We start from the raw sequence: 11,219 nt of genomic DNA, 5'->3' as shown, positions 1-11,219 counted from the left end.
TATTCTAAATATGACTGCAACAACTTTCAATTTTTAGGTTTTGTTTTTCATTTTCAATGTTAAAAAAAAAAAAAATCCCTGATAGCGAAATAATCATCTAATAGCCCTTAGTACAAAACTAATTTGTAGGGTTTTCATTTTGGGTTAATACTTGATTAGGAGTAGGTTTACAGGGTTAGCTGGCCTAATCCAATGTTAGGTTCTTTCTCCTGTCGTCTTCAGCATTTTTTTTCCTTCGTTTGATGTGACCTTCATCTTAAGTATTTAACTTTGACAATAAGATTGGTGGAAATGGATAAGAGCAACACAAGAAGGGTTGTATTCTAAGTTGTTAAATTTAACAACTTACATATAATAAAATCAAAACGGTGCAAATGGATAAGAATAATGCAAGAAAGTTGTATTCGTGTGAAATTAAAAACAAAAAAAATCAAGAAAAAAAAAACAAAAATCATTGAGGAGAGAAAAACTTGTAGGCGGGGATGCCCAAAAATTTGTGTGCAGAAAAGATAAGAGTCTTGAAGGGTGGAACCGCATGCCATACAAGGGAAGATCAAAGCAACACTAAATTTGCTAATTTATACTGCATTCCCTTCACCAGAAACATGAGAAGAACGAAAAACCATGTGCTATAAAAGGAAAATACAATTTTTCCAACTAATCCGAAGTTGCCAAGGAGGAGAAAAAAAAGCCAAAAGAAAAGCTGGAGATCATATTGAAGAGTCACTTTCGATGCACAGATATCGCCAACCCCGCACGTGGGCCAACTCCACAGCATGAAGCTCAACACATAAAGATGTATAATGCCCCAAAGTCTGAGATAAACAACAAGAAAAAGAAAAAGAAAAAAAAGAAAAAAAAACCAGCTGAATCAGGAAAGACCCACCACGAGCCGCATGACCCAAGTTGCCCTTAGCAAGCTTAGGCCATCTCCAACTGATCCAACCAGAGAGCCGAAAATAGCTTAAAATGATACGAAAATCATCTCCAACTGAAGGCTAGGCCAAAGGGCTCATGGGCCCTACCAGGCCACAATTGCATAATCGGGGCAACTGGCTGGCCCGAACCAACCAGCCAGCTAGCCCCGAGCCGGTCTACAATTCAAGCCCAGTGACTACCTGGCGTCAGCATGACGCCAGCTAGCAACGGCTAGTTAACGCCAAGTAGCCGTTAGATTTGATATATATATTACAAATTTAAAAAATTAAAAAATTTAATTTTTTTCCTATAACTACCTAAGCCATTAAACAACATTAAACAATATTAAAAACATTAAATAACATTAATCTTAAACAACATTGAAAAAAAAAACATTTAATAACATAAAACTTAAATGCCTACTCCATGCTTCTTTTGGCCCGAAGATGTGCAACAAGATCCTGTTGTAGTTACTTGTTTGTGGCACGCGAACGTATCAGCCTATTGCACCTCATGTACTCATTTAACGAAATATTACCAATTATTATATCGAAAAGCAAATTAGGCCCATCATATATTTTTGCACAAGCCCTTCTTTACCTATTTGGATCATCTTGGTCGTCATCAAATTCTCCATCAATATAGACATCACACTCATCCTCCATAATCATGTTAACATGTAATATGATGCATGACATCATGATGGAGTTCAATTTATTTCGACTCCACCCTCTTGCCGGTTCCTTGACGATCTTTCACCGTGCTTGTAGAATACCAGAAGCTTTCTCAACATCTTTCCGGTATGCATCTTGGTGTAAGGTAAACCACCATTGGGCATCATTCATAGGGTTTGGAATTGCTTGTACAAGTGTTGTCCACTTTGGGTAGATGTCATCTGGCAAGTAATACCCCATATTGTACTGACAATCGTTAATATAGTAGTCAAGTTGAGGTAATTTACCCTCCGTCTGGTTATTAAAGAGAGGTGAACGCCCAAGAACTGTAATGTCATTTTGGGATCCTAAGACTCCAAAGAAAGCATACCAGATCCATGTGTCAAACGAGGCAACTGCCTCTAATACAATAATTGGCTTTGTCGATCTTCCGCTAAAGCCTTTTTGCCATTCGGTGAAAAACCAAGGCGGCTTGCTCTGTCCAGCTTCTGTCGAAAGTATAGATTGACATGTTGGACATCATGAAGTAAACGCTCAAAGACATGACACATCATCCAGAAGCGACATCTGAAATCTTCTTCTGTGTACACCGAGTTGGGGTTGAAGTAGCTGTTCATCAGATTGTCATGCGCCATCTTTCTGTTTCGTGGTTTGTAAGAGCGACCAGTAACAAAGCCACCTCATTGAGGTTGTTCCTCAGTTGGCTCACACGCCATGACCCCAGCCATGGCTACCATATATGATGTGTTGCATCATGCTTCATCTTCTTCATCAGACTCATCATCTTTTCATCTCATATGCGCCCATTTTTCTTCTAATTCGGAATTGGATAAGGACCCCCATTTGGAATCCGAAAAGGATCCAAAGTTGGAATTCATTGCAAACTTGAATTGAAAGATATTGAATTGAAAGAGATTGAGTTGAAAGAGATATTGAGAATCCATATCGACAAGAAATCTGCAAAGTTGAACACATATCAACACGTGGCACTCGAAATTCGAGACGTAAAATTATTGAGATTCCATCTCGAAAATTATTGAGGTAGTTTAATTTTAGTAACCATATTAATTCAATTAAAATAATAAATTATGTTTGGCCTATGGCCCTTTGGCCCCCTCAGTTGGAGATTGTTTTTTGTCATAGGAATATGTTTGGCCTATGGCCCTTTGGCCCCTTGGTTGGAGATAGTAAGAAATATGGCATGTCACTGTTCATTAAAATATTAATTTCTTAGAGGACTATAAGGCTAAAAGGAGCCCTCTAACCCTTCTTTGGTTGGAGATGACCTTATCTGTATCCACTTCACCCTAAGACAATTTTGAAACAAAATATGGAGAATAAATTTTGAAACAAAAAATATGTGTGTTCAATCAAACTTTAAAAGAATTAATAAAATCTATAAAAATAAAAAATAAAAAAAACCATATTCAATCAGAATTTAAAATCATATTCAAAACCATATTCGATTTTTTTTTTTTTTTAGTTATCTATACTAAGAGATAAGAGATTGGGCTAAACCTCACAATGAATTAGCAATAATCGGTTCAAATTCGCATTGGCAAGAATCAAACTTAAAACCTCTTACTTACAAGTAAAAAGAAATATCACTATATCGTAGTACTAAAACTGAATGATTTTGATAAATTTGTCGGGATTCCATATTGTTGTTTCCTATATGGGTAGGTGTTCTCGATTACCCTTTGTACTGTTGTTTCCTATATTTAATGAATTTTTAGTGTATGAATGTCCATCAAAACATTATCAAACTTCACAAATTTATAACTCTATTAAACTATTTTTTAAATCTCGTTAGGTTGGTTTCCTGTCCTATTCTTTTTTCTTGGTTTCATGTCGCCGTCGCCTTAATTTTTAAATATATCCACTTAACTGTGGAATGGATAAGAACAAGGCACAAGTCCATCAGCCAAAAGAGAAAAATAGATCCAAAACTTGGTGCTAGAATTAAAATAACACGATCCATTACGAACACGGCACACAAAATTACATGGGACGGCAATGCACTTCTTGAACATGATCACTATACATGTAACATAGTGATCTTCTTCTTAATTCATTACAAAATTACATTAACAAAGGATAATTAATTAAGTAGGTAATTAAGGATCTAAATCCACGCGTCATCGTCATCGTCATCGTTCCTTGGAGTCCAATCATTTGTTGCAGGGTTGCTTTTGATCTTCGATCCCACTCTCGCATGACTTTCAGGTAGATGAAGATGGAGCCCATCAACTTCACTGCCCTCTTCTCTCACCGCTCTTATGAACCCAGTTCCGGTCTGAACAATTTAATCCAATTCAAATCAAAACCAAACCAAATTAAATTCATGAACTCATCAAACCAAAGGATATATTAACTCAAAAAGTAAGAGGAAAATTAACTAAAAATTATCAGAAATTAAATTCCAATATTTACAACATATATATCGATCAGATATAGATGATTTGAAAAACGAATCATTTCAGAATTTCCCAAAAAAGTAAGAGATGTTACCGTGTGATGCTGTTTGTCGATGGAATTGAGTTCCTTGTAGTACTCTGTATCCACAAACTCATCTTCCACCGTGGGATCTCCCTGCGCTGAGAGTATAACAGCAGCGGATTGGGACTCGAGAGAACGAAACTTGTCCAGCTCAGGAATGGTGGGTTGTTGGTCGACGACGAAGTAGGGAACCGGGTTTGAATCGGGGTCGCTCCGGCTCGGCTTGATGGGTCGCTTTGGGGCGGCAGAGTCGAACTGGGCCCTTACCTGCTCGGCGATCTTGAGCTGTTCATCGGGTGACAACACCTCGTCGCTCCGGCTCGGCTTTACCGGCTTCATCTGCCCCACCACCATCAAAGGTTTGATCTTTCTTCCGTTTTGGTTTGAGTTGGCGGTGGATCCATATTGTGAAACGGGGATTCGAACAGAAGACATCGGATACAGAGTTAAACGCTCTTAAACGACTTGGGTTGGAAGTAGTTTGCTTTTTGTTTCGATTTTGGATGGGCTCTGTATGTGTTTATATACAGCAATTGAAGGAGAATGACAAGAAATTTTTTTTGTGTTGCATAATTCAAGGTGCTCCACGTGTAGTAATTTGTGTTCTGATACATTAAAAAATTTCACGAAAATAACAAGTGACGAGGAAATTGGGAAGGAGGTGAAACCGTGGGCTAATCAAATTACTGGAAAGTATGAAACCGCTTTGCTGAGAGTTTTGAGCAGTTTTTGTGGAGGGATGATTGGTGTGTAGGTTCTGACTCTGAATGGGCCTGGAAAAGGGCTTTTCATCATTGTGCGGCTAAAGTTGCTGGTTCTAGAACTTTCAAAAGTAAGTTTACAGCCACATGCAGGTTGTAATCGATCTTAAATGTCTTAGTTCGATTATCATCAAACACGAATTTGAATCAAATAATTATGAGTTGTCAATTGTGAGACTTAACTTAGTAATAGTGTAAATAAATATTCTATGTATTAAAAAAAAGTAGACTTACTAAACTTAATCCTGAATTTTGAAAACTAATCTAAACTGTAGAAAAAGTGATTTGAATTTGATTGTATAACTAACATTTGCCGTAACCAATGTGGCTAAGCCACGTAAAGATTTAGCTTTCATACCTGCTATGTTCTTTTTTTTTTCTCCTTTTATTTGTCACCTTATGAAGTTGGCATTACCCAATTTCAGCATTTGCCTCTTCTTCTTCTAGTAGCTTCCCTCTGGAGGAGGATGATGCGCCGAGAACAGCTGATGGCCATTGAAATCCATTTTACAGAAGTATTTTCCCATTCAATTCTTGTTATGCTAATTTCAGATAATGAAGTTATAAACCTGATTAAGTTGTGCTACTTTGGTTTGACATTAGTATAGCTTCATTTACAAGCATTTTCACAACCCCGTTGGATCACCATTTCATTTTTAGTTTTTAATTTTCGTTTTTGTGTTCAATTCTAATTTATTATTTATTCAGGTAGGGTCATAATATTGTAGGAAATGTAGTCCACAACCACTTTTTTCTGTTCTTAGTCTTCATACTTCCATAATTTCCATGGTCACTCGGATAGGAATTCCATAGGCTAAAAACTTGCAAAATTCAGCAACTCCATCAAATTTTCATGGAAAATCTTGGTGCCGGTAAAACCCGTATCCCTCTATTTTCTGTGCTTGTTTTTCTCCTCCACTTTGTCTCTTGAGCTTATGAGCTCCTAGATAAGTACTTCATCAATAGTGGGAGGCTAATGCAACCTCAATAACCAAGCGTTCACTGCAGATGATTTCTTATACTCAAAGGCGAGCAGCTTCGTCAATGGCGGCAGCCAGTTGCCAGCTACATTATCGAATGATTCGAATCTTTACCATACAGAAAGAGTTATCAGGTAACAATCCTACTAGGAGCTCGAGTAATCTATCCACTGCTTTTTATTATGTTTCGGCTTCTCCTGATATTTGAATTCTGCATTCACGCTGTTGAACAATTTCACTGCTAAAATAGTAGTAGCAATTCTATGATATAGGAGTTTTTCTTGGCATTGATCCTGGCTCATTTAGAATATACTTCACGCGTCATGGACTGTCTTTTGCACTTGTAAATGCCATTGAAATCTTCCTTGCCCCTGCAAATTTCAGCCCTGAGAATTACACAAGTAGTTCCCCTTTAGTTCTACATACAATTTACAGGGTGAATGTTGGAGGTCAAGAACTCGGACTACTTGATAACAAACTATCATGAAACTAGGATCCCGATGATCTTGATATGTCGAATTCAAACTCTGAAAAGGAAACCGGACCCTCATTGATGCCTAACTACGGTGACTTGGAATCTGATGGTTTTGTTGCTGCTGCTAATGATTTTATTTCCCTAGGTTCAGTTTACCGGACTGCCAAAGTAATGGACAATAATAGTAGTGGCCCATCCACTATATTCAACATAACCTGATTTTATAACATGTTGCCTTACTACTATGATTTCGTGATAGAGTCTAATGAGTCTGAACTCATTAGCATCAGCATAGGTCCTAATGCAGAAACCAAAACTAAAAATTCCTTTCTAAATGGACTGGAAATCTTGGAAACAATGGAGGAATCAGCACCAGTTCCAAATATGAAGAGTCGAAGAACACAAATGTTGTTGTTCTGGTTGGTTTGGTTCTTGAAGGCCTGCCTCTTATCTGCATTTTGGTTATTGGAATCTTGTTTGGTAGACCCGGCCGTTTCTGGCACGACACGAAAATAACGGGTTTCGGATCATCACGATAACTAATCGGGTCATTATCAGGTAACCCGTTAATAACAGGTTCTGAACGGGTATACACGTATGTAACCCGTTTCGACCTATTAAGAAAAAAATTATTATAATAATTTTAAAGTTTAATAATAAAAAATTTATTATAAAATACAATAGCCATATTAATATATACAATATATTCTATATCAAATATATAGTTTTGTATTATTATTCTATATAAGTTAAAAAAAAAGTTTTAATCATTATTTATTTTATTATGAGAGTTCCTATTATATAGAGGTCGCACTTGGTGCAAGTGCCTTCGCTCATGAGCGGTAAGTCTCGGGTTCGAGACTTGGGAGCAGTCTCTCCATAAATGGGGGTAAGGCTAGCCGACATTCACCTCTCCCAGACCCTGCGTAAAGCGGGACCCTTGTGCACTGGGTACGACCTTTATGAGAGTTCCTATTATAATTACTAAGATAAATTTTACTTAACATTTTATTGTCCAAAATTAAAATAAACTAGTATAATATTTGTATAGACAAGAACTAAGAAGACATACATACAAATATGAAAAATGTGAAAGAATATATAAACACTCGTGATTCATCATTATTCCTCCACGAGTAGATAATTGTTACACTTACATTATCGTTTAGATTTTTAAAATCCTCCAAACCCTCATGAATAATATTTTTTATTTGAGGGCAAAATTAATAAAATTAATAATAATTATTGTAGAAGTGTAAAAAGTGTAAAAAAAAATATACAATCACTCATAGTGACAAGCTTTACAACTTTCATGAAGATGTCAACTTCGAAATCCAACGTTATAATCCATAAACCTTAAATTTATATTTAACCGTCGATTGTCATTTATACTTTATTCTTCTTACTGAATTTCATTTTAAAATTTTTTTTTTTTTGAAAACATGATCATCTGGCGAATGTAAGAAGATGAATGGTTCAGATCTTTAATATCACGTTTCGATATTTACGGTTAACTGAAATATGAGTCAATGTCATAGTTTGTAAAAACTTTATAAACATCAAGCAAAATTTACACTAACCGTAAAACTCTGAATATAATATCAATGATCAAAACCGTTCATCTTCCTACATCCTCTAATAGATCATGTCTTCATAAAAGAAAATCCAAAAAAATAAAATATGATGAGAAAAATGAAGCGTAAATGTAAACAACAATCAACGATTAAATTTTGATCTATAAAAATAAATGAGAGTAAATTTGTACCATTGGATTCTATTTCATTTGTATTATTAGAACTTTTCTGAACGAAAAAACCCCTTGTCTATTCCATTTTTGTCCAATTTGACCATTTGATCAAAACAAAAGCCCTAATCCCTTTCGAGAAAGGAGGGTTCAGCGTGAGTACGAAAGGCGCCGCGTGCGCGACAACGCCTCTGGAGGTCTCAAGTCCCAACGACGACCGACGACGAGCAACGGCGAGCTGTTCTCACAGAGAAACGGCGACCACTGGTGACCTGAGCTTCTCCAGTGGTGACCAAGGAGGGGCTGCGCGAAAAGGCCAGAATAAGTTTCAGTCCCAACGACGACCAACGGTGAAGCAGCAGTGAGCTTCTCTAACTGAGCAATGATGAACACTGGTGAGTGTAGGAGAGATTCTTGACTGCTGCTGCGTGACTGCCCGAGCTTATCCAACGGTGACTAACGGTGGGGCTCTGTTGCAATACCAGGTACGTGTGGGTTTTGGCTGGATATCTGGGATATAGAATGGCGAAAACTGGGGAAAAATTTGATGGTGCCGGATCTACAAGCGGAGGAGACTGAGGAGACCAACCCTGTGGGGTCTCCAAAGTTTTGTTTAGGTTTGATTAGCCTCTCCGCCCCTATGTCCAATTCCATGTTCTCTCAGAAGCCCACATACTCTTAACCCCTTCCCCTCTTCTCTGCCATTAGTTGTTAAGCAATCTCTTTGCAGGTTTCAATATCATATTTTAATCATGTTATTGGTACTAAATGTGATAATGAAGCCTTATAATCAGTGCAATGTATTATCTAATATGATGTTGATTTTGTCATCTGAGTTTCTTAGAAAGCTCGCAGCTTGGTTACTTTTCTGACTAGGGTTTTTACTTTTATTTGTATTTTTTAGGGAATTGCAGAAACCTCACATTGAGATTTGGTTCTTTCAGCAGTAGGACCTCAGGATTGAAGACTGAATTATTGTAAGTTTGTTTTCGTTTTCAATCCTAAATTATTGTAAGTTTGTTTTCGTTTTCAATCCTAAATTATTGTAAATTTGGCAAGCGAAATCTCAATTATGCTCCACTATTGTTTTATAGTGTTTTTGTTGATGTTGGTACACATATTACTGTAAAATGAGCTCTTTATCTTTGTTTGTTATAATTTTAACTACTCTTTTTTTTATTTGATTATTTATTGGTTTAAAATATATTTTCCTTAACGGGTAACGGTTGGGTCATATTAGCTGTTAATATTATTGGGTTGATTTCAAGTCGGGTCATTTTACCTATTTATTTTAACGGATGTTACACGACCCGACCCGACCCGTTAAGATATCAGATATGACACGAAAACGACACGAACACGGAAAACACGACACGAATGCCAGGTCTATTGTTTGATATGAAATACAGAAAGGCAAAGCGTGTTGAAACTTCGGAATGATCACCAACCCCTACATTTGGAGGAGCTAGTACCATAGCAGGTTGAGTGAGGGAAGGATTACTGGCTCCCCTGTGACTTATCTAAATCTTGGGTAGATGTTATCTTTTGATGCACTTCCGCAAGCAACGAACAACTTTGACACAAGATTGCTGATAGGTGAAAGTGGCTTTGGGAACGTCTATAGAGGAACTCTATCTGATGGCAGAAATGTGATATGACCAATATTGCATACATTTTAATGCCCTTTAGTTAGATTTTTGTTATGTTTTTTGTGAATTTAGTTTGTTTCATTTAGTTTTATGTTTTTCTTAGATTTGAAGAGTGAAGATGAAAAAAGAAGAAAAAGGAGCACTTTTGCGATTGAAACAAGTTTGGCCCGTTGGAAGCAGAGGCTGTTTGTGCGGATCAGCCAATTTGACGGAATAAATTGTACTTCCTAAGAGTGAACCAGCTGTTGAGCCTTATACCATTGGAAAGATATGGAAGTTAGCTTTCAGAGGAATTTTACGGTTCGTGATTCCGAGTTTCCTAGACGATGTTACGAAGATTTTCGTACAAGACGTCGGTCAGCCAAGTCTACGCGGAAGTTGCAAAGTCTGTTGGGTGTCTGTTGGGTTTTTCAAGTCATAATTCAGTTGAAGCCCAAAGCCCAAGATAGAACGTGTTGAGCTGACTTTAATCCTATTTCGAATGGGTTTGAAGTAATTATTTGGGAAGTTTACTTGCCACATCATTCAATTATGCAATACAAGATGTCACAAGACCTAAATATGTTAGGACTTGTCATATAAGGAGGGCCTTTGGGAACGTGATTTTGGGGATTCTCTGCGACATTTTGGGGGAAGAAGAGCAGCAGCCACCAACCATCTTTTCGAAGATTTTCATGTTCTTAAAATTTTTAATTATGTTTTCTTATTCTATGAGTAACTAAACTTTTTTTTCTAGGGTTAGCCCTAGCATGGATGTTTATGGTTTTTAATGTTATTCATTGGATTTCTAGCTTCTTTTAGATGAATGCTTAATCACTGTTTGAATTTTTACTTTTTGTTTGAGTTCTTTGATTGATCACCTTAGGACTTTGCATCTAGTAAGATTGGAAGATGAATTTGAGGCTGAACTAGCAATATAATTCAATTAGCTTCTTGTGGTTAAGTGTGGTAAATTACATTATTGCTTGACAAAGAATAATGGTTTGCTTGGTTTCCTTGTTTTCTAGAGCGTAAAGAGTCCTACTTGTTAAATTTATGCCTTAACTAGGATAGATTGCATGTTAGAATATACGACTTCTGCTTGAACTAGGAGAGAATCATTCACTTAAGGAAAACTATGGTCTAACGTGTCTGACAAGGACTTAGATACGGGAATTATCATCTAAAGAATCAAAAGATCCGTTGAATGTATTGAAACCTAAACTAGATTGCTTGTGGTTGATTCTGAATCCCTAGATTTTCATCACTTGCCTTAAAACACAACGTTTTCTTCTCTTTAATTTTAGTTTTAATTTAAGGTTCTGTTTTTGTTCATTTATAAAATCATCACAACAAACTCTTCACATCTTTGATTGATTTATTAATTAAGATCAAGTCTAGTTCGATGTTTGGGTTTATATTTTATATTTTTTGGTTTTTGTCTTCAATCTCCAATTTCATAAACTAAACCAAATCTAATTATATTAAAGACACAAACCCAAAAATATAAAATATAAACCCAAACAACGAACTAGACTCG

The 11,219-nt window shown here is 36.6% G+C and overlaps 2 protein-coding genes and 1 long non-coding RNA gene across 3 annotated transcripts; 1 reads left to right on the top strand and 2 right to left on the bottom strand.

The window, feature by feature from the left end:
- Nucleotides 1–1,673: 1,673 nt before the first annotated feature.
- On the bottom strand, nt 1,674–2,227 carry LOC139191273 (uncharacterized). Its single transcript, XM_070811851.1, has 2 exons — nt 2,056–2,227; nt 1,674–1,939 (listed from the first exon to the last, which is right to left on the bottom strand). Exons 1-2 carry the CDS (start codon nt 2,225–2,227, stop codon nt 1,674–1,676), a joined length of 438 nt encoding a protein of 145 aa, XP_070667952.1.
- A 1,322-nt stretch (nt 2,228–3,549) lies between these two features.
- LOC103440226 (uncharacterized) lies at nt 3,550–5,070 on the bottom strand. The gene is made up of 2 exons (XM_008378897.3): nt 4,104–5,070; nt 3,550–3,888 (listed from the first exon to the last, which is right to left on the bottom strand). The coding sequence occupies exons 1-2, from the start codon at nt 4,524–4,526 to the stop codon at nt 3,718–3,720; spliced, it is 594 nt and encodes a 197-aa protein (XP_008377119.2). The 5' UTR covers nt 4,527–5,070; the 3' UTR covers nt 3,550–3,717.
- A 3,058-nt stretch (nt 5,071–8,128) lies between these two features.
- Nucleotides 8,129–10,500, top strand: LOC103440227 (uncharacterized). Its single transcript, XR_530067.4, has 3 exons — nt 8,129–8,536; nt 8,956–9,028; nt 9,804–10,500. It is a non-coding gene; the product is annotated as an uncharacterized lncRNA (long non-coding RNA).
- Nucleotides 10,501–11,219: the final 719 nt, after the last annotated feature.

This window comes from Malus domestica, chromosome 02, assembly GCF_042453785.1.
Source record: "Malus domestica chromosome 02, GDT2T_hap1".
NCBI classification, from domain to species: Eukaryota; Viridiplantae; Streptophyta; class Magnoliopsida; order Rosales; family Rosaceae; genus Malus; species Malus domestica.
Note: the sequence above shows the minus strand (reverse complement) of the source record. Positions and strands in the feature narration are given on the sequence as shown.

What these genes read in the sequence shown, in the direction of transcription:
- LOC139191273 (XM_070811851.1), bottom strand. Translation starts at nt 2,227, where the DNA reads ATGGCGCATGACAATCTGATGAACAGCTACTTCAACCCCAACTCGGTG. An exon ending in GGACAGAGCAAGCCGCCTTG is followed by an intron (nt 1,940 to 2,055) that starts GTTTTTCACCGA and finishes TTGGAGTCTTAG; the next exon opens with GATCCCAAAATGACATTACA.
- LOC103440226 (XM_008378897.3), bottom strand. Translation starts at nt 4,526, where the DNA reads ATGTCTTCTGTTCGAATCCCCGTTTCACAATATGGATCCACCGCCAAC. An exon ending in TCGACAAACAGCATCACACG is followed by an intron (nt 3,889 to 4,103) that starts GTAACATCTCTT and finishes TAAATTGTTCAG; the next exon opens with ACCGGAACTGGGTTCATAAG.